The 21,202-nt window shown below is 32.9% G+C and overlaps 1 protein-coding gene across 1 annotated transcript in view; it reads right to left on the bottom strand.

The window, feature by feature from the left end:
* The window catches only part of LOC138305689 (unconventional myosin-Va-like), a 110,499-nt gene that overhangs the window by 5,941 nt on the left and 83,356 nt on the right, over positions 1-21,202 (bottom strand). The window contains 6 exon segments of the mRNA XM_069245979.1: positions 29-286; positions 686-757; positions 1,872-2,008; positions 10,520-10,613; positions 10,813-10,890; positions 16,015-16,135. Coding sequence (XP_069102080.1) covers positions 29-286; positions 686-757; positions 1,872-2,008; positions 10,520-10,613; positions 10,813-10,890; positions 16,015-16,135 — 760 coding nt within the window.

The raw sequence follows: 21,202 nt of genomic DNA, 5'->3' as shown, positions 1-21,202 counted from the left end.
TATCAAAATTTTTGTTAAAGGTATTTACCTGTGCTGTTGTGAGCTTGGAACACATTTCACAGATGCTGTCGACGTCGGCGACCGTCTTTCTGGCCTGTAAGAGCTGTGACGCTTGGATGATCGGCTCCATGGTAACCTGGGCGCCGACCTCGTGGAGTTTATTGTCCCGTAACCACTGTTCCAGATGACTGAGGTTGTAGCGTATCTGCATGCCTTTTGACCAGTTACACATGTCTTTCCTCAGTAGCAGGTTGTTCAGGGCACCCGCACATATAAAGTAGTAAAGCTATATAGAGAGAAAAAGGCAAACTATTAGTACTAGGCAACTGGCCTACATGGGATTCGAACTCGCCACCCAGAGGTGGATGGCTTGTGGTAATACTGGTATATCAAGACATCTGTTAAAACCACTCAACAATTTTGCAACAGCTTATAGAGAAAATATTAGCTGGTGTAAAAAAAACCACCAACTTTCTCAACTAAACCTTGATAGCAAAATTTTCAAAAGTAAATTTTATGTAAAAGAAAGTTGGTTAACAGAAACAAGGCAACCTATATGTACTGACAGCACTTCTGTGAGTGCAGACATTTTTAATTTATAAAATGATGTGTTCAACTGTCAGAATGCTTCAACCACTTCTTCAATGCTAATATATTTGATTTGAAAAAAAATATGAATATTTACCTGTCGGAAGATTTGTTTGACCAGTTCAGGGTCAACTGCATGTTGAGTTAATACTTGGCTGTATTTATTCATCTGGAAATCAAAGATAAAAGAATTATTGAGAGTGATTCATTGTTTTCTTTCAAATGTTGAATTTCTAAACACAGCTTCAATAGAAATGTTGAATTTATAAACACAGCTTTTAATAGAAATGTTGAATTTATAAACACAGCTTTTAAGGCCCACTACCTAAAATGGGAATATAAAAAGAGATTGATAATTTTGTAGAGTCGCAAAAGTTATCAGCTTTTCATTAGTTATACACTTATCATCACCTCCTGAACAATTTAGTTTAAAAAAATTAATTGAAAAAGCTATATGAATCTTCACTGTTAATACACAGGAAATATTGCATTTGTTTGTCATTGTAACTTCATCTTAGGCCAGCTATATATATTTTCTCATGTTATTATTGTTTATAAGAAACTTTAATTTTTTGTTTCTGAAAGGTAGCTAGTGGGTCTTTAAGAGAAATGTTGAATTTCTAAACACAGCTTCAAGATAAGGAGCTAAATACTGCAAAATGGGAAAGATGATAACTTAATTTTCAAAGTCATGTTTTTTTCTCACTTACAACAAAATGTTGGAAATCTCTGTCTAATCAATTGGATTCTAAAACAAATCATTTTACAAGGGAATAAAACAAAATAATCCTTTTGAAAAAGAATGGTTACTGCACATGAAATATCCCCTTACAGATAAAGGTAGGTAGGTACAATCACAACAGGTAAAGGAGACCTCGTTGGTTCATCTTTTATTGTCGACCGGTTTCGCCTTTACTGAGTCTTCATCAGGTCACCTGGTGTAAAGTAAAGGCAAAACCAGGTCCACAATAAAAGATGAAGCAATGAGGTCTCCTTTGCCTGTTGTAATTGTACCTACCTGCTTTGCTTTACACTTTACCCCGATCACCCTGCATATCTCCTGATATCCAGCCTAGGGGCCCAGGAAACCATTACCCCACCAACCAATACAATTACCAACATCGGCTCTACCCCCTTTTTCTCCCTTGCAGATAAGTATAGTTTGTGTCATTAGTATTTCTTGAGTATTTCTCTGGAACAATTGACATGGTAGTAAACTTATGTCGTTACTATCAATATTCACCACCAAGGGTAGATTACTCCAAGTTTCGAGGTGTACTTACAGCCTTCATTAAAGAGTCGAGGGAGAGTTCCTTCACGTCATCGGGATCTGTGGCAGTACTGGAGGATCGTCCACGCATCCCAGACGGTTTACTGGCCGTAAGTCCGGCAATGGCTTCGTGTTCCAGCACTGCAGCCACTGTAGTACAAGATAAATGAAATAATAATCAATGCCTTTCATTTTTATGATAAAGATAAATTAATTGTGAAATGATATCATTAAAGTTTAGTGTAAAAACAATTTCTCAAAAACAGTCAACTTTACTAAATTTTACTTTAAATTTGTACATAATAAGATAATGTATAAGGTCGTTATGTGAATTTCTATGTTACATGACTGAGAGTACACATGTTTTTTGTGAGATTATTCTTCTTTGATAGATTTCCTGTCATGTGTATAAGAACTTTACCTATCATGGGTTGTATCATTTCTCTGTCTAGTTTAAGAGATTAAGACAGATTTCTGTCATGTGTATGAACTTTACCTATCAGGTGGTATGGTTTCCTATGTCTAGTTTTAAGGGTTTCAGTATGTAAGAGACGCTGTTTGTATGGTTTCCTCTGTCTAGTTTAAGAGATTAAGACAGATTTTCTGTCATGTGTATGAGAACTTTACCTATCATGGGTTGTATGGTTTCCTCTGTCTAGTTTAAGAGATTAAGACAGATTTCCTGTCATGTGTATGAGAGCTTTACCTATCATGGGTTGTATGGTTTCCTCTGTCTAGTTTAAGAGATTAAGACAGATTTTCCTGTCATGTGTATGAGAGCTTTACCTATCATGGGTTGTATGGTTTCCTCTGTCTAGTTTAAGAGATTAAGACAGATTTTCTGTCATGTGTATGAGAGCTTTACCTATCATGGGTTGTATGGTTTCCTCTGTCTAGTTTAAGAGATTAAGACAGATTTTCTGTCATGTGTATGAGAACTTTACCTATCATGGGTTGTATGGTTTCCTCTGTCTAGTTTAAGAGATTAAGACAGATTTTCTGTCATGTGTATGAGAGCTTTACCTATCATGGGTTGTATGGTTTCCTCTGTCTAGTTTAAGAGATTAAGACAGATTTTCTGTCATGTGTATGAGAGCTTTACCTATCATGGGTTGTATGGTTTCCTCTGTCTAGTTTAAGAGATTAAGACAGATTTTCTGTCATGTGTATGAGAGCTTTACCTATCATGGGTGGTATGGTTTCCTCTGTCTAGTTTAAGAGATTAAGACAGATTTCCTGTCATGTGTATGAGAACTTTACCTATCATGGGTTGTATGGTTTCCTCTGTCTAGTTTAAGAGATTAAGACAGATTTTCTGTCATGTGTATGAGAGCTTTACCTATCATGGGTTGTATGGTTTCCTCTGTCTAGTTTAAGAGATTAAGACAGATTTTCTGTCATGTGTATGAGAGCTTTACCTATCATGGGTTGTATGGTTTCCTCTGTCTAGTTTAAGAGATTAAGACAGATTTTCTGTCATGTGTATGAGAGCTTTACCTATCATGGGTTGTATGGTTTCCTCTGTCTAGTTTAAGAGATTAAGACAGATTTTCTGTCATGTGTATGAGAGCTTTACCTATCATGGGTTGTATGGTTTCCTCTGTCTAGTTTAAGAGATTAAGACAGATTTTCTGTCATGTGTATGAGAGCTTTACCTATCATGGGTTGTATGGTTTCCTCTGTCTAGTTTAAGAGATTAAGACAGATTTTCTGTCATGTGTATGAGAGCTTTACCTATCATGGGTTGTATGGTTTCCTCTGTCTAGTTTAAGAGATTAAGACAGATTTTTTGTCATGTGTATGAGAGCTTTACCTATCATGGGTTGTATGGTTTCCTCTGTCTAGTTTAAGAGATTAAGACAGATTTCCTGTCATGTGTATGAGAGCTTTACCTATCATGGGTTGTATGGTTTCCTCTGTCTAGTTTAAGAGATTAAGACAGATTTTCCTGTCATGTGTATGAGAGCTTTACCTATCATGGGTTGTATGGTTTCCTCTGTCTAGTTTAAGAGATTAAGACAGATTTTCTGTCATGTGTATGAGAGCTTTACCTATCATGGGTTGTATGGTTTCCTCTGTCTAGTTTAAGAGATTAAGACAGATTTTCTGTCATGTGTATGAGAGCTTTACCTATCATGGGTTGTATGGTTTCCTCTGTCTAGTTTAAGAGATTAAGACAGATTTTCTGTCATGTGTATGAGAACTTTACCTATCATGGGTTGTATGGTTTCCTCTGTCTAGTTTAAGAGATTAAGACAGATTTTCTGTCATGTGTATGAGAACTTTACCTATCATGGGTTGTATGGTTTCCTCTGTCTAGTTTAAGAGATTAAGACAGATTTTCTGTCATGTGTATGAGAGCTTTACCTATCATGGGTTGTATGGTTTCCTCTGTCTAGTTTAAGAGATTAAGACAGATTTTCTGTCATGTGTATGAGAGCTTTACCTATCATGGGTTGTATGGTTTCCTCTGTCTAGTTTAAGAGATTAAGACAGATTTTCTGTCATGTGTATGAGAGCTTTACCTATCATGGGTTGTATGGTTTCCTCTGTCTAGTTTAAGAGATTAAGACAGATTTTCTGTCATGTGTATGAGAGCTTTACCTATCATGGGTTGTATGGTTTCCTCTGTCTAGTTTAAGAGATTAAGACAGATTTCTGTCATGTGTATGAGAGCTTTACCTATCATGGGTTGTATGGTTTCCTCTGTCTAGTTTAAGAGATTTCGCAAGAGCAGATTTTCTGTCATGTGTATGAGAGAACTTTACCTATCATGGGTTGTATGGTTTCCTCTGTCTAGTTTAAGAGATTAAGACAGATTTCCTGTCATGTGTATGAGAACTTTACCTATCATGGGTTGTATGGTTTCCTCTGTCTAGTTTAAGAGATTAAGACAGATTTTCTGTCATGTGTATGAGAGCTTTACCTATCATGGGTTGTATGGTTTCCTCTGTCTAGTTTAAGAGATTAAGACAGATTTTCTGTCATGTGTATGAGAGCTTTACCTATCATGGGTTGTATGGTTTCCTCTGTCTAGTTTAAGAGATTAAGACAGATTTTCTGTCATGTGTATGAGAGCTTTACCTATCATGGGTTGTATGGTTTCCTCTGTCTAGTTTAAGAGATTAAGACAGATTTCCTGTCATGTGTATGAGAGCTTTACCTATCATGGGTTGTATGGTTTCCTCTGTCTAGTTTAAGAGATTAAGACAGATTTCCTGTCATGTGTATGAGACTTTACCTATCATGGGTTGTATGGTTTCCTCTGTCTAGTTTAAGAGATTAAGACAGATTTTCTGTCATGTGTATAAGATGCTTTACCTATCATGGGTTGTATGGTTTCCTCTGTCTAGTTTAAGAGATTAAGACAGATTTTCTGTCATGTGTATGAGAACTTTACCTATCATGGGTTGTATGGTTTCCTCTGTCTAGTTTAAGAGATTAAGACAGATTTTCTGTCATGTGTATGAGAGCTTTACCTATCATGGGTTGTATGGTTTCCTCTGTCTAGTTTAAGAGATTAAGACAGATTTTCTGTCATGTGTATGAGAGCTTTACCTATCATGGGTTGTATGGTTTCCTTTACCTTTAAGAGATTAAGACAGATTTTCATGGAGAGTTTACCTATGGGTTTTTTCCTCTGTCTAGTTTAAGAGATTAAGACAGATTTTCTGTCATGTGTATGAGAACTTTACCTATCATGGGTTGTATGGTTTCCTCTGTCTAGTTTAAGAGATTAAGACAGATTTTCTGTCATGTGTATGAGAGCTTTACCTATCATGGGTTGTATGGTTTCCTCTGTCTAGTTTAAGAGATTAAGACAGATTTTCTGTCATGTGTATGAGAGCTTTACCTATCATGGGTTGTATGGTTTCCTCTGTCTAGTTTAAGAGATTAAGACAGATTTTTCTGTCATGTGTATGAGAGCTTTACCTATCATGGGTTGTATGGTTTCCTCTGTCTAGTTTAAGAGATTAAGACAGATTTTCTGTCATGTGTATGAGAGCTTTACCTATCATGGGTTGTATGGTTTCCTCTGTCTAGTTTAAGAGATTAAGACAGATTTTCTTCATGTGTATGAGAACTTTACCTATCATGGTTTTGTTATGTTTTCCTCTGTCTATGTTTAAGAGATTAAGACATTTCCTGTCATGTGTATGAGAGCTTTACCTATCATGGGTTGTATGGTTTCCTCTGTCTATTTAAGAGATTAAGACAGATTTTCTGTCATGTGTATGAGAGCTTTACCTATCATGGGTTATATGGTTTCCTCTGTCTAGTTTAAGAGATTAAGACAGATTTCCTGTCATGTGTATGAGAGCTTTACCTATCATGGGTTGTATGGTTTCCTCTGTCTAGTTTAAGAGATTAAGACAGATTTTCTGTCATGTGTATGAGAGCTTTACCTATCATGGGTTGTATGGTTTCCTCTGTCTAGTTTAAGAGATTAAGACAGATTTCCTGTCATGTGTATGAGAACTTTACCTATCATGGGTTGTATGGTTTCCTCTGTCTAGTTTAAGAGATTAAGACAGATTTCCTGTCATGTGTATGAGAACTTTACCTATCATGGGTTGTATGGTTTCCTCTGTCTAGTTTAAGAGATTAAGACAGATTTTCTGTCATGTGTATGAGACTTTACCTATCATGGGTTGTATGGTTTCCTCTGTCTAGTTTAAGAGATTAAGACAGATTTTCTGTCATGTGTATGAGAGCTTTACCTATCATGGGTTGTATGGTTTCCTCTGTCTAGTTTAAGAGATTAAGACAGATTTTCTGTCATGTGTATGAGAGCTTTACCTATCATGGGTTGTATGGTTTCCTCTGTCTAGTTTAAGAGATTAAGACAGATTTTCTGTCATGTGTATGAGAGCTTTACCTATCATGGGTTTGTATGGTTTCCTCTTGTCTAGTTTAAGAGATTAAGACAGATTTTCTGTCATGTGTATGAGAACTTTACCTATCATGGGTTATATGGTTTCCTCTGTCTAGTTTAAGAGATTAAGACAGATTTCCTGTCATGTGTATGAGAACTTTACCTATCATGGGTTGTATGGTTTCCTCTGTCTAGTTTAAGAGATTAAGACAGATTTTCTGTCATGTGTATGAGAACTTTACCTATCATGGGTTGTATGGTTTCCTCTGTCTAGTTTAAGAGATTAAGACAGATTTTCTGTCATGTGTATGAGAACTTTACCTATCATGGGTTGTATGGTTTCCTCTGTCTAGTTTTAAGAGATTAAGACAGATTTCCTGTCATGTGTATGAGAACTTTACCTATCATGGGTTGTATGGTTTCCTCTGTCTAGTTTAAGAGATTAAGACAGATTTTCTGTCATGTGTATGAGAGCTTTACCTATCATGGGTTGTATGGTTTCCTCTGTCTAGTTTAAGAGATTAAGACAGATTTCCTGTCATGTGTATGAGAGCTTTACCTATCATGGGTTGTATGGTTTCCTCTGTCTAGTTTAAGAGATTAAGACAGATTTTCTGTCATGTGTATGAGAGCTTTACCTATCATGGGTTGTATGGTTTCCTCTGTCTAGTTTAAGAGATTAAGACAGATTTTCTGTCATGTGTATGAGAGCTTTACCTATCATGGGTTGTATGGTTTTCCTCTGTCTAGTTTAAGACAGATTATCTGACAGATATCCTCTGTCTAGTCATGTCATGTATGAGAGCTTTACCTATCATGGGTTGTATGGTTTCCTCTGTCTAGTTTAAGAGATTAAGACAGATTTCCTTGTCATGTGTATGAGAGCTTTACCTATCATGGGGTGGTATGGTTTCCTCTGTCTAGTTTAAGAGATTAAGACAGATTTTCTGTCATGTGTATGAGAGCTTTACCTATCATGTGGTTGTATGGTTTCCTCTGTCTAGTTTAAGAGATTAAGACAGATTTTTTCTGTCATGTGTATGAGAGCTTTACCTATCATGGGTTGTATGGTTTCCTCTGTCTAGTTTAAGAGATTAAGACAGATTTTTTCTGTCATGTGTATGAGAGAGCTTTACCTATCATGGGTTGTATGGTTTCCTCTGTCTAGTTTTAAGAGATTAAGACAGATTTTCTGTCATGTGTATGAGAGCTTTACCTATCATGGGTTTGTATGGTTTCCTCTGTCTAGTTTAAGAGATTAAGACAGATTTCATCTGTCATGTGTATGAATTGAACATTTGCAAAGTTTCATTTCTGCAAAGAAATATTTACCTGACTTTATTGAGATGTATTTATAAATTCTATTAAGGTTCCAAAGTATTTTTCATAAGATAAGTTAATTGTGTTAGAACTTGAATTCAGAAATAAACAATGCACCATTTAGCAGGCTGTCAAAATGAAAGCACCTTATTGACGCAGAGCTTACCTTCTCTCACTGTACTGTTTCAGTGAGTGTAGCAACACAGTGTTGGCCAGCACAGGGTCACGCGTGTCAAGGTCACCATGAATGTTTCTGTATAAACAAAATACATATCATTTTATAGACCAAGACATTACCACACCCCGATTTCTATGTAAGAAAAACAAATTACATGTTCTAGAAGATGAGATAAAATGACACTCTGATATATTCTTGTAGTTCCATTATTTACAGAAAGTCATCTGCCATATATCGACAAGGTAAGTAAGTATGGAATGTGATGTACCAGTTGCTTCCGAGTGAGTAACAACATACTTTTTTCCAAAAGAAAGTTGACGCGAGATTTGCAATCACACAAAATTATGACAATCCCTATGGAATACATACCCGAAAAGTAGGTAACTCTGTAAAATGCAAAGACGGGATTAAGGTCCATGATCAAATTTGATTATTTGTTACACTTTGTTTTTTCACAAATATTAATACATTCCTCAATGTAGAGTAATAATTAGCATACCTAGAACAACACTTTCTCCACGCTTTTTATCGAGAAATAGTGTGTAGAGAGCCGGATTCTTTCTCGTCCATCGTTGATGTAGTCTGGTGGCCCGTACGCTCATTATAATGGATACATAGGACAGGTAAACCCGGGAGCATACAGACCTTCTGGAGCAACCCTTTGGCTTCAAATCTGTAACTTTTTGTAAAATTATATGTACTATTGCTCTCAAAGATCTCTCAAGATAATAAACTTTACAAAATATCATTCCTATTTAGCTTCAAAGCCATAATATTACATTAAAGTGAAACTTGCAGTTTTATATAATATCTAACCCATCTGACATTATTTCCGTATATTAAATTCCCCGACTCCGTGTTTAGACATGATTTATAGGCGTTTTTTGACCTTTTATAAGGTCAATGTTGTCTAAGTAGTTTTACTTGAACCTGGATTACTGATGACAAATGTGATATATATGACACTCTGTAATTGCTTTCCTTCGATGGTCAAATATTGACAGGTATAACTGTAATTACTAAAATGTCAATCAGTTTTATTGCCAATTTCCTTGATCAGTTTTTCATGATTGTTTGTTCAAAATCAAATCTAAGCTTAAACACAGGTCATGTTTACAAAATTTAAGCATAAAATTGTCTGAAATATATAAAATATCAAAAAAGGGAATCTGACCTGTTGTCATTAGTAAATAATGACCCAATGATGAGTTTTTTAATGGTAGGAACATTTTCCGTCGTCCTTCTGGTATTCCAACATGCCCATGTACTTTCTTTCTCGATTTTTGATTTGACGCCCACAATGTCAACGCTACTGTGGCCTTGTTTTCACATCCTTGCGTCAAGTTCCTGCAAGCGATTTCCAGCAGCTGGGAACAATAATTCTCAACATAAACAAGTATTCCACGGAAGGTGGATGTGGACGGCGCCTCACCAGCATCCACAACTAAATAGTTACTAGTGTAACTTCACCCAAACCGCAACCATTATCAAAAACGATCAATATCTAGGAAACCAAAATAATGAGATTATCATGTACATAAATGAAATACGCTCTTTATTTATAGTATCTTAAAACTACCCAAAAAACGGATCCCCTGTCCCATTACAAATTTACGCACTGATTTTTGAGATCGGAATTGCTCGAATGTAACTGAAAAACCAAAACTGATAAACGGCCTTGACTGAGCGAACACCGATAGATTAGCACTGAGGTCTGATCAACGGACCCCGTGATAATAACACAACAAACATATACATTTAGTTGTCGCATGCCATGTCCTGGGGCAGTTATAGTGTTGTGAAGGACTATAGGTACACTGGTAATTATACCCGTGGAGGGTGGGTGTTGTATTTATTTTTAATCATTGTCCTATTCGTTATAGATATTACACGACAGGATGCCATACCACGTGCACTCGGTTTCTTTACTGTAGGAAAAACAAGCAGAGCTAGTTAATCACAAGAGAAAGTTTTCGGATCTTCAACATCACACGGGGTTTATTATATTCAACGCATGGTAGATTTTCGGATAACGTAATTTATTCTGTATGAAAAAGTTCAAAAAATTATACATGTATATCACATCAAGACGCCTTAATATGAATGGAAATAGTTAAGTTCAAGTCCAAGAAATATAATTCACGAGCATCAGAGAGAGGTAAGGGTGTTTGCTAGATGGGGGACAACTTAAAATAAAGAGAGATAATTTGAGAGCAAGGGAGATAATTAATAAGCAAGGGAGATAATAGAAGAACAAGGGAGAGAACTTAGGGTTAGATAAACAAACCTTCTCCATCCTTAAGACGTTTAGCATACACCTTAAGCATTTTCTTAAGTCTTCGCATCTGGTCTGAATTCTTGTCTATTGTCTCTCGTAGATCCTGGAAAAAATGTTTGTCATTTAATGATCAGTCATAATATGAAAATATGAAAAATATTTTTTCTCCAATATTTATCTCGTGCTATATAATATTTCTCATTTAATTGGTTATGAGTAATTACAGTATATAATAAGGGAAATCAAGGTTTTTAATTTCATGATAATTATTTTGAAGGAAATAGACATTGTATTCTATTTACCAGATTTTCTGACGTAAGTCGTGTAATCTCATGCTGCATGGTAGCCTCAATCTTAGCCTCGGGAGAGAGTGAGATGTTCTGTAATAAAACAATAAGTCAGAGTTTAATTTAAAGGGCCAAATAGTCAAAACCACATTGATTTGACCATCCCTTAACATTAAAATAATCTAAGATGAATATCAAATGTTTACTTTTTTTCATATTTGAATAAACACCACCCTAGAGATATCACCGAATGTTTATATTTATCTAAAATGTTAATTGGAAATTGATATCAATCAAATAACCCTTATTTTCATTAGAATGTAAGATTGGAAAAGTATGCAAATATTTACGATTTAAGATGGTCTTTTTCCAATGGATTTCTGATATTTCTGTACATTAGGCTAGAACACTTTTTTTTTCAATAAAAGTTTGATACTTTGCATAAAATCTTCTTTGCCAAAAATTTATGTCTATCAATAGCAATTTGATTTACGAAAGAAAAAGATCACAAACTGCATGCTTCATTTTTATTTTTAAAATCTGAAGGAAAAACAACATGCTTTTGAAAATCTCAAGAAAAAATCTGCATGCTTCAAACTTCAGCAAAAACTTAATGTATAAAATAATTATATAAATTCAAAAAGGTATATTAGATACGTTTGTATTTCAAGTAATGACCAAATTATTTTGATTTTGATGAAAAAATTGTCAATGAAACTATACAAAATGGCCTCCACCTTATGTCATAATGTATATGGTAGGCATAATGGTCAACTTCCAAATACCATGCATAATTACATCGCATTCTTGAAGTCTGGCATAATAATACATTCTTTATTTATTCAATAGCAAAAAATGAATGAAGCTATACACTATTATTTTTAATTATCATTGGTTAAATCATTGTGGAAACATATTTCCAATAGAAAATATAGTATTTTTTTATTCTTTAAGATTCTATTTTATTATTTCTTTTTTATTTTCTGAATTTTTCTATCTACATATCAAGCAACATCTAAAATTAATAATCCATTTTATTTTATATGTACAAAACAGTTATATAATACTTCTTCATCTTCATGATCTGTGACTATATTTTTTTTATCTATTCAGGGTTATCTTATGGCATTATAACGCAAATCTTTATTTATTGTAACTAAATATTTTGAATATTGCTGATTCTATAAATCACAGTTATACATATAAACCACAACCATCTTGTGCAGATATAGTTGTATATGTACAATTGTCAGGATTAAATATAAATACATTAAAATAATCTTGATTAATATGATTGTCAGCAACAAGATTAATATCAACATAAAGCAAACACTGTCATTTGTCCTGTGGCTCATTTGCATACAACATCTTGTTTTTTTTATGGAAAATATTTCAAAATAATTTCCTATTTAATTATCCCCCGCACCTTAATTCATTTTCCTTAATGTTTATAATATTTGGTTTTGTAAAGCATGGAAACTGAATTTTTTATTTTCCATCAAATTTTCTTATACTCTTAAATGTTCATTGATTCTGAAAACATTTTTTTTTCATTTTGATTTTTTACATTACTTATTTCTTAATAAAAAAAGTCAAAAGAAATATAATCTTCTCAATAAATTGGAGAAAAACTTTAAAAATCTTCAGATTTCAAATCTGGATAATCTAGTATCATGGTTTTTTTATATTGATATTATCAATATTATATATATATTCGAAAAGACAAATCTTAAGACGCAAATTTCCTTTTTTGTAACAACAAAATAAGCTGGTTTGATCAATATTTTATTATAACCTTTTTTCGTTATCAAGATGTTGCATACAAGATATTTATAGGTCTAGTAACATAGTTATATATTTACAGCTCCATTCATTAGCATAAAATTTAAAGAGGCCCATTAAGGAAACAAAATTAGAATGACTTATAATTGACCTTTATTTTATTTTAGTTTTATGGTCTTGTTTTTGCATTGTATACCTAACATCATATTTCAGTATGTTGTGTCCATTTTTTCCCAGTATTAATGATGTAATAAATGATTCCTTCCCATTTTTAAGGTTACCATTTTTAAGACATTCAATTTCCCCCTTAATGGGCCTCACAACCAACCAGAACATACAGATTGACTTGTGGGATATACTGTACTCAATAACCTATACACAGCCTAGTGAAACCTTGACTTGAATCTCAAGACAAATTCTGATGAATAAAATTACTTCTTTTAAAGAATTTCAATGTCATTTTTAATAAAAGTGAAAGAAATGCCTTCAACATACAAAAATTCACGTTGCAAAGTTGATGAGAACTGTCAGAATACTCCTACTTGAAATAAGATATAAATTTATTTCATTATCATGCAAGAAAAAAGAGAGAAAAGGTTGAAGTTTATATAACAAGCCAGTGAGTAAATACACTGCCAGATTTTGTGCTTATGATAGAAATACGTGAATATTATTTGAAGAAAAATGATGTAACCGATTCACCCCTGAAATTTCATAATTAACTGTTCCAGTCCATGAAGAAGAAGAGTCTAATGTGTCTTATAAGGGGTGAATGAGTTAGAATTTATTTGTTATCTATGATACATGAATATAAAGCACTAAAAATCTATTAATAAATCTACAGTAAATTTGAGGACTTTGTGCTTCTATGTAAGATTAATTGGTATGTGCCCTTTTCATTTTCCTAAATATTCATATACTTATGTAAGAAAAGAAGGTTTTTTTTCCTTTTCCTCTTTTTTAAAAAAAATGAGAGAATCATTATACTTGAAAATTAATCTTAGATGTTCACCAATAATTTTCAAAAACATTTTTTTTTGTACTTTTAATAATGGGAAAAAATCTGATAAAAAAGAAATAAAGAAAATATACACATTTGGGCATTTGATATTATACACCATGTGTTAAATGGAATTATAGAACTAAATGAAGGAAGAAAGTTATTTTTAAAAGCAAATTTGAATTATATGTTCAAACAGCTAATAAGTAAGATTATGATATGAAGTCAAGGTTTGACTTGAGTGTAACTGATCTGAAGAATCGAGAGTTATTTCCCCTTATGAGTAATCATTAAAATGAATAAGAAATTATTTATTAAAAAAAAAGATAAAAGAAGCTTAATTCAAATAGAGAATGTGAAAGTGACTTTCAACTAAAGCAATTTTTCATCAACGAAAAACAAATTACCAGTAAGTAAAACTCGACATGTTATTAGTGTAAGGGGAGGTAACTCTAATTTCCAAAACAGTGATATGTACAGATAGCTACCTACATGTGATTTTTTACGCTGTGAAAAAATAAGATTAAAAACATTCTACTAAATGAATGACTACAAATCATATATGATAACATTTAACACAAATCGTTACAGGTACAACATTATCATTATGATTAATTACATAGACAACAATCATTAATGTAGGACAAATATTTGTAAACCGTTTGTTTTCACAAATAGACCGGTATTTTTTTTTTGATTTTTTTTTTTGAAAATATAAAAAAACCATAAAGGCTTTAATGTATGTACAATTATGAAAAACTTAAATTAAAAATACTTTTCATAGAATGATATCATTATATGCGCTTATTTGTGAAATATAAACAGTTTACGGTAGGGATGATGAATACCACAAAACACTGTAATTTTATAATATTCGTGAAATACATATTCTGTTATAATGACTATATTTAACAACTTAAACCAGATTCATTATAATCCATTTTTTTTCTGACTGTTATAATCTATGTTATCCAATTTTTTTTTTACAATTTTTTAACAAAAATGTGTCAAAATTCAACAGCAAAATAAAATTTCAACGAAGTGAAATTTTAACATCTGCCTTACTGACAAGGCTATTTATGTTTACCCATTTGTCAACATTTACAAAATTAATAATTTTCTAATGATCACACAAAATCGAAAATATTCTGCCAAAAAATACCTGACCATAGGATTACTAAAATCAAGCATCTCTTAAGTTATATCAATATAAGTTAACGGGGATCAATATTGTTGAATAATTGGATGGAATTCTTTGCAAGTTTTCTTCTCCATGTTTTCATCATTGAAAGTGCAGATAACAGAATATTCAATGTTAAATATGGTATACAGTAGCACAAACAAATTAATGTATTTAAAGACTATACATTAATGTTAAAATTATGTTAAATAACTTGCATATGTATTTTCCTTATTTTCTTTATATATTTTAATTTGAGTGGCCTGCTACATGTTAACAATACATATTTTTTTTGCTAGAAAAATACAAAACCAAGATTATTTTTTTCTGTGATGATTTCAGGGAGGCCATGTATATCATTTTTGAAAGAAAATTAGTAATTTAGGAAAAAAATGTGTCGGGTGACAATTTTTTCCCCTTGGGGAATAGCACATATTATCAGGCCTCAGATGCCTGTAGAGAAAGTGTAAAAAATAAACTCAGAAGTTTTTTCAACAACTCATCATCAGTAAGGTCATGTCACTGACTTGTGAATTGTATCAGACTGAAAGGATTTTTGAATTTAATTTTTGATGGTAACAGTCCTGGTGACCTCGTGATATTCTGTCACCTTCACATAACAAGGTGAATTTTAAGGTTATGTAAAAGGGAGATAATCAAACATATCAGGTCTTTTAAAGAGCTGCTTTGTTGTTGCTTGTAATTCATAATGTTAGATTAATAATTTGAATGAAATGATTGAAAAGAATCTTTAGTCGTTTATCACTAAATTTTTTCAATAAATCATCCTAAATAATAAGCTTCTAATACTAAATCTCTTTAAAGTGATAACAGAAAATTACTGCTCAACAATATGATACATAAACTGACTTGGCGTAGGACTTGCATGTGCACATATTTTTTATTCAGTGAAGGTAACTTCAAACATCAATTAAATTTCAACAGATCTTTTGCATAACTCTTGGGAATATTTCAGAATTGAAGTTTTACTAAATATACCAAGTAAACAAAAATACTATTAAATTGTTTCAGTTTCATTGCATTTACAAGTATCAATATTGCCTGTAACAATCAAAACAGTCGGGAACAAAGTTTTTAAATTCATCTTTTCTCGTTCACCCCTAAGTCACATTTGGACTCTTCTAATTTGAAGAATGGAACAGTCCATTTTGACTTTTAGGGGTGAATGAGTTAAAAAGAATGTAATTTTATTTGTGCTGCCCTTCAGGGTAATTATTATAATCAGAATACTTACCTGGGTGATGACTTTCTGTTGTTCTTCGTTGTCTTTCTTCAGGTGCCGAATCTCTTTCCTCAGTTCTTCTTCCTTTTTCTTTCCATCCTTCTCCGTCTTCTGAAGTTGGTTTTCTAATAATCTGTAATTTTACAGGACATTTTAAATGTTAACATAAAACAAAATAAAATGGTAAAAGTCACTGAAATTATACAATATACATTGTTACATAAATTAACTGGAGTTATCCCCTTCAAGAAAAACCAATGAGTTGTCTCCACTTATTAACAAAACGAATGTACAAAAAATGTACCTATATGTGTTTCTTCACCCTTTTTCAATTTTCTCTTTTAAATGTTAAAGTAATTGGTAATTTAATATTTTAAGTTTAATGTCTTGAAAGACTTTCAACAGTTTTTTTTTACATATTTTACAAAATGAGGATTTATTTGTATATTATTGGTGGATTACCTGACTATTACAAGTGTTGTCATTTTTAGTTTTTTTTTTAAATTTTTTTTATTCAAACTCCTATAATGATGGGTCACATTTTGTGGTACATAAACCTTGATCCTGCTATAGATTCACGTAGGAATAAAAGTTTAAAGTCAAGATAAATCCCAATAATCCATATGGATTTCAACATAATCCTAGTTCCAGTGGACATTTCCTGTCAAACCAGCTAAATACCACTGGCCTAAAAATGTCACCCTGACTAACCTCATGATCTGACGCCTAAAATCTGTTGTCAATTTTAACTCTATCACACGAGTGTGAAAGGAGATTACATAACGTAACACCTGTATAGATATACTGAACTATACAGCCCAGTGATTCAGGTATCTATATATCCTCCGAGTATAGAATTAATGGGTTGGTTGTTTCATTACTCGTCAAGATAAAATGATTTAATTATTGACTTTTTCCAAATTGAGTTTTCAAAACATTATATATATGCACTTAAGTTTGAAAATAAGATATCTTTAAAATGTTACAAAATTAATATCATTGCAATTAATCTAAAAGCAAAAAAATAGTTAATGAAGATTTCCTTCAAAAAAACATATTTTAATCTTTTTCTTAGTAATACGACCTAACAATAAAATAGTCTGTAATTGAAACAAAAAAAAATTGCGAAAAATCAAGTTACATATTTTTTGAGCTGTTTATATTTAATGTGGAATTGAAATTTAGAACTAATATTTTCAAGCGGACACTTTCTTATGCCTTTTAAATCAAATGGTATTTCAATCTAAGTTTAAATGAAGTTGATCTGACTGTAAATCGTTATATCTATTTTTAACTTCAGGTCTTACCCTTCACAAATTTCACACATTAAAACATAAGGGGGTTCCTCGGGACACATAGTGGATTTGTCAGACGTTGATATTGTTTCTATTCGTAAATTTTTCATACACTCTTCACAAGTACACAGATAATTGTTTTCAGCATTATATTCAAAATGGCCGTCAGGTAAAAAGATATCGTCCCCTTCCTCCGATATTGGATGTAATCCTGATCTTTGGTGCGGTTGTGAAGCATAACAATCATAATATTGCATATCCCCGTTTTCAATAAAATCTTGATCATCAAATGTTTGACAATCAGCGTCACTTTGTTCGAAATCATGTTGGTGATCGCATGAACATTCCACTTCGTCTACTGTCACATGACTTTCAGAGGTCATATGACCAACTGTTGTCATGTGATTAAATGAAAGAATATGATCTAACTGATTGACAGATGAATTAATGGCACTATTTTGTGATTGGACAAGAGATTGTTCCTCCAAAGGACTTTCATACATGTCTTGACTCGGACTGTCGCACGAGTCCTCAGCATCTGAACCCCACTCCTGGGACTTCCCATTGTCTGTCAGTCCTCTAGTACTTTGAGTAGTAGAATCATTTGAATGAATACTTGTCTGGTCCACTGAGAGATTTTTTAGTTCAGATTCCTGAATATCGAATTTCACAATCCTTTTGGATTCTTCCCCAGGATTCCTTGAGCTGTTCACAGAAATCTGGTTCACTGAAGAGCTTGAACTTTGATGAGATAAATTGGTAGAATGATCTGCTGAGTGTGTTGAACCAGAGAAGTCATTTTCTGTAGATCTAGAATCAACTGAATGTTGATCTGATATATCAGAGTCAACAGAATCAACTGATATTTGTCTTGTGAATACAACAACATCAGATTTGTCAAGAGATGTTGAATCAACAGGAATCTCAACTTCAACGATGTTTGCAGGAGTCTGTATCATAGCAATGCTTGAATTCACATCAACAGTTGAATCAGATATGGTAATATGATTTTCTGTGAAATTTTCACTAGATTCATTATTTGTCAGATTGTCAGGAATGTTTGAATCAGGTGTCATTTGTGTCAGATCAGGATTTGAATTAGATTGAATCTGGTTCACATCTACATTTGAATTGGTCATTTTACTTTCATTATTATTGCACAGAAACTTCTCGGTCTTTGAGATGTTTTCTTCATCATAACAATCATCTGGTGGTAAACATCCATGAGAATTTGCACTGAGAGCATCAATCTCAAAAATCTGATACTCAGGTTTTGACAAAACTCCACTGTTGACGTCGCTTTCTGGAGTCTTTGGCCGAATTTGATCCAAATCTTTGAAAAGAACTCCATCAATTTCAAACGATCCCTTTGTTTCATGAACATTGACATTCCCGTTTGGTGAACTATGTATACTGGGTCTCTCTTTGCCGTCCGGTGGCCATTTTGCATCAAAATCGGCTCTGTCACTAAGAATGACCCCGCTGTCCAAACTCGCGGGAGACTTTGGCCCATTATCTGAGCTGTAGCCCGACGTATCGATATGTATCAAATCTTTATCATTTTCATTAATTTCTGAAGACTCGGTCCCTCCCATTATGAGGTCAATGTGTGAAGGATTCGTCCTCAATGTATCAAGATGGCTGAATGTAAAATATCCATTGGCTTCTGTTTCGTCCCCACCTTCATCATAAACAGAGTTGTCCCCCCTTGTACGAACCATGAATCCTTGAGTAGATTGGTCTTTCATAGGAAAAAGTTGAGAATTTTAACACAGCTTTTCCGTCCTCACCAGGTCATGGAAACAAAATTTCTTTTGAAATACAGCAAGTAAATCCAATATTGTTGATTTTTGTTGTAAAGGTTATTATCTCTTATAGAGTTTCACTGTAGATATGTATCCTTTTAAATTCCTCCAAGCCAAACTGCAAAAAAAAGAGAAATGAGATCATTATGTATTTGTGCATTTAAATAGAATTTCAAAACATCTTACAATTATGTAATATATAAATAGAGATCCTATTGACACATCAACAATTTAAATACTGTCATTATCAATTTACACATTTAACATTTTCAGGAATATATTCAAAAGACTTTCAGTTCTGGAAAAAAGTTGACAAAACTGCATTACATTTTAAAGTAATCTTGTTTTCTAATATTTCACATCAAATGACCAATTACTCCACATTTCATCAATAGCAGACTTTTTTCTTATGCAAAAGAAAACCGCTTCAAAAACGATCACTATATGTATATAGGAATAACCAAACGCATGTATACATATTACTGGTGAACATAAGTTTAAGATTTTTGCTCCAACTAAAGCCAGAATCTTATCTGTTCTGTTTTGTTAGAGTTTGGTGTAACACATCTACCACAAGTAGTATTTAATCTAACAACTTTACACAAATCTACCAATCAATTATAGATCCTGGCGCAGACGGCCAAAAAACTTGGCAGAAGAAATCGACAATGTACCTCTCAAGTGCATGTTGAGAAATATCTAGTACAGGTAAGTTAATATCAGGCCTCATCAGGTAAACTTAAAGTAAACATGTACATGCTAACAGTTTTGGGAAGACTGGAAGGCTGGTATGTATTAGGTTGAAATATGGTCGTAAATTTAATTACACCTCTTTAATTTCCCAACATTTTGCTGAGATGTTGGTTTGGTTTAAGGAGGTAAATAATTCAATAAATATTAATGCATATTTACTGAATTTTATACTTAATATATTGTAAATTTTGACACCTTTCAAATATCAACTGTAAGTTATTCCCAGATGAAATTCTACCAAAATATACCATTATTATGTATACACTAAACGTAGAAATAATGAAATATGTCTCAAAACCATGTATTATACTGCCTTAATCTTATGTTTTCCTAAAATGATACAAGGTGATGCAGATGGATAATGTCAGAACAGAATGGGTGCATGTTAAACACTAAGCACACCCCAAGTCTTCTCGAAAGACTTTTTAGTTTCTATAACAGGAGTACAGGACAATGTGGATGCATGGATTTATTTCATGGAATAGCTAGAACCTACAGAACAGGAATCACCACCACCCTTTCCCCACTTGTTCTGGCAAGACCTTCAAGTATCTGTAACAAACACATTTAAAACATATTGATTTCTAGCTTTTCAACCCTCCCACATGATATATTGAGATCTGTGAAAGCGAAGCTATTACATCGCTGACGACAACTGATAACATTAGTATTGTATCGCTAATATTGATTTGTGTAATTTCATTAAATCAGTTGATATTACAGACACTACACAAACCATGGAAAACTCGTCGGCCATTAACTCCACGCAAACTTGTTGATCTGCTTTAAAACAATCAGGTGATATTATCCTGTCTGTAATCTTCTATCATTATTTCCTCATTTTTTTGGCTGTTGGCATGTGTGGTGTTAAACCATGACTATAGAAAATGTGGACAATTTATAGAATAGTCTTTACTGGAAGGAATTATACACAGCAGTATAGTAATTCTGTCTACCAAGTTGTATCATTTCTTTTAGTTGATCAGTAATATAACTAACAGTACCTCAGATAAAACAAATGAAGGATCATAACTTAACACAGAAATGTAAATAATTTTAAAACGAAGCCAAAACCAGTCTTCTGATATAATTCTAAAGATCAATTACTCTATAAATGAGAGGAACATAATTGGCTTGCAATTGTACAGGATTATCTCCCCTTGGATTGTAACAGATACATATACCATTTAAAAGTGACTGTATTTTTCTCTCAAATGTATATGAAGTTAAATCTTAAATAACAAATGATATTTACAATACCTGTGAAGACAATATTGCTCTAAATAGCAAATAAAAATTAACAGCATGTAGTTATAACCTAAATTACCAACTCAGATGATCATTAAA

This window comes from Argopecten irradians, chromosome 13 (genome assembly GCF_041381155.1).
Source record: "Argopecten irradians isolate NY chromosome 13, Ai_NY, whole genome shotgun sequence".
NCBI lineage: Eukaryota > Metazoa > Mollusca > Bivalvia > Pectinida > Pectinidae > Argopecten > Argopecten irradians.
The sequence above is the reverse complement of the archived record's forward strand: the minus strand, read 5'-3'. Positions and strand labels throughout refer to the sequence as shown.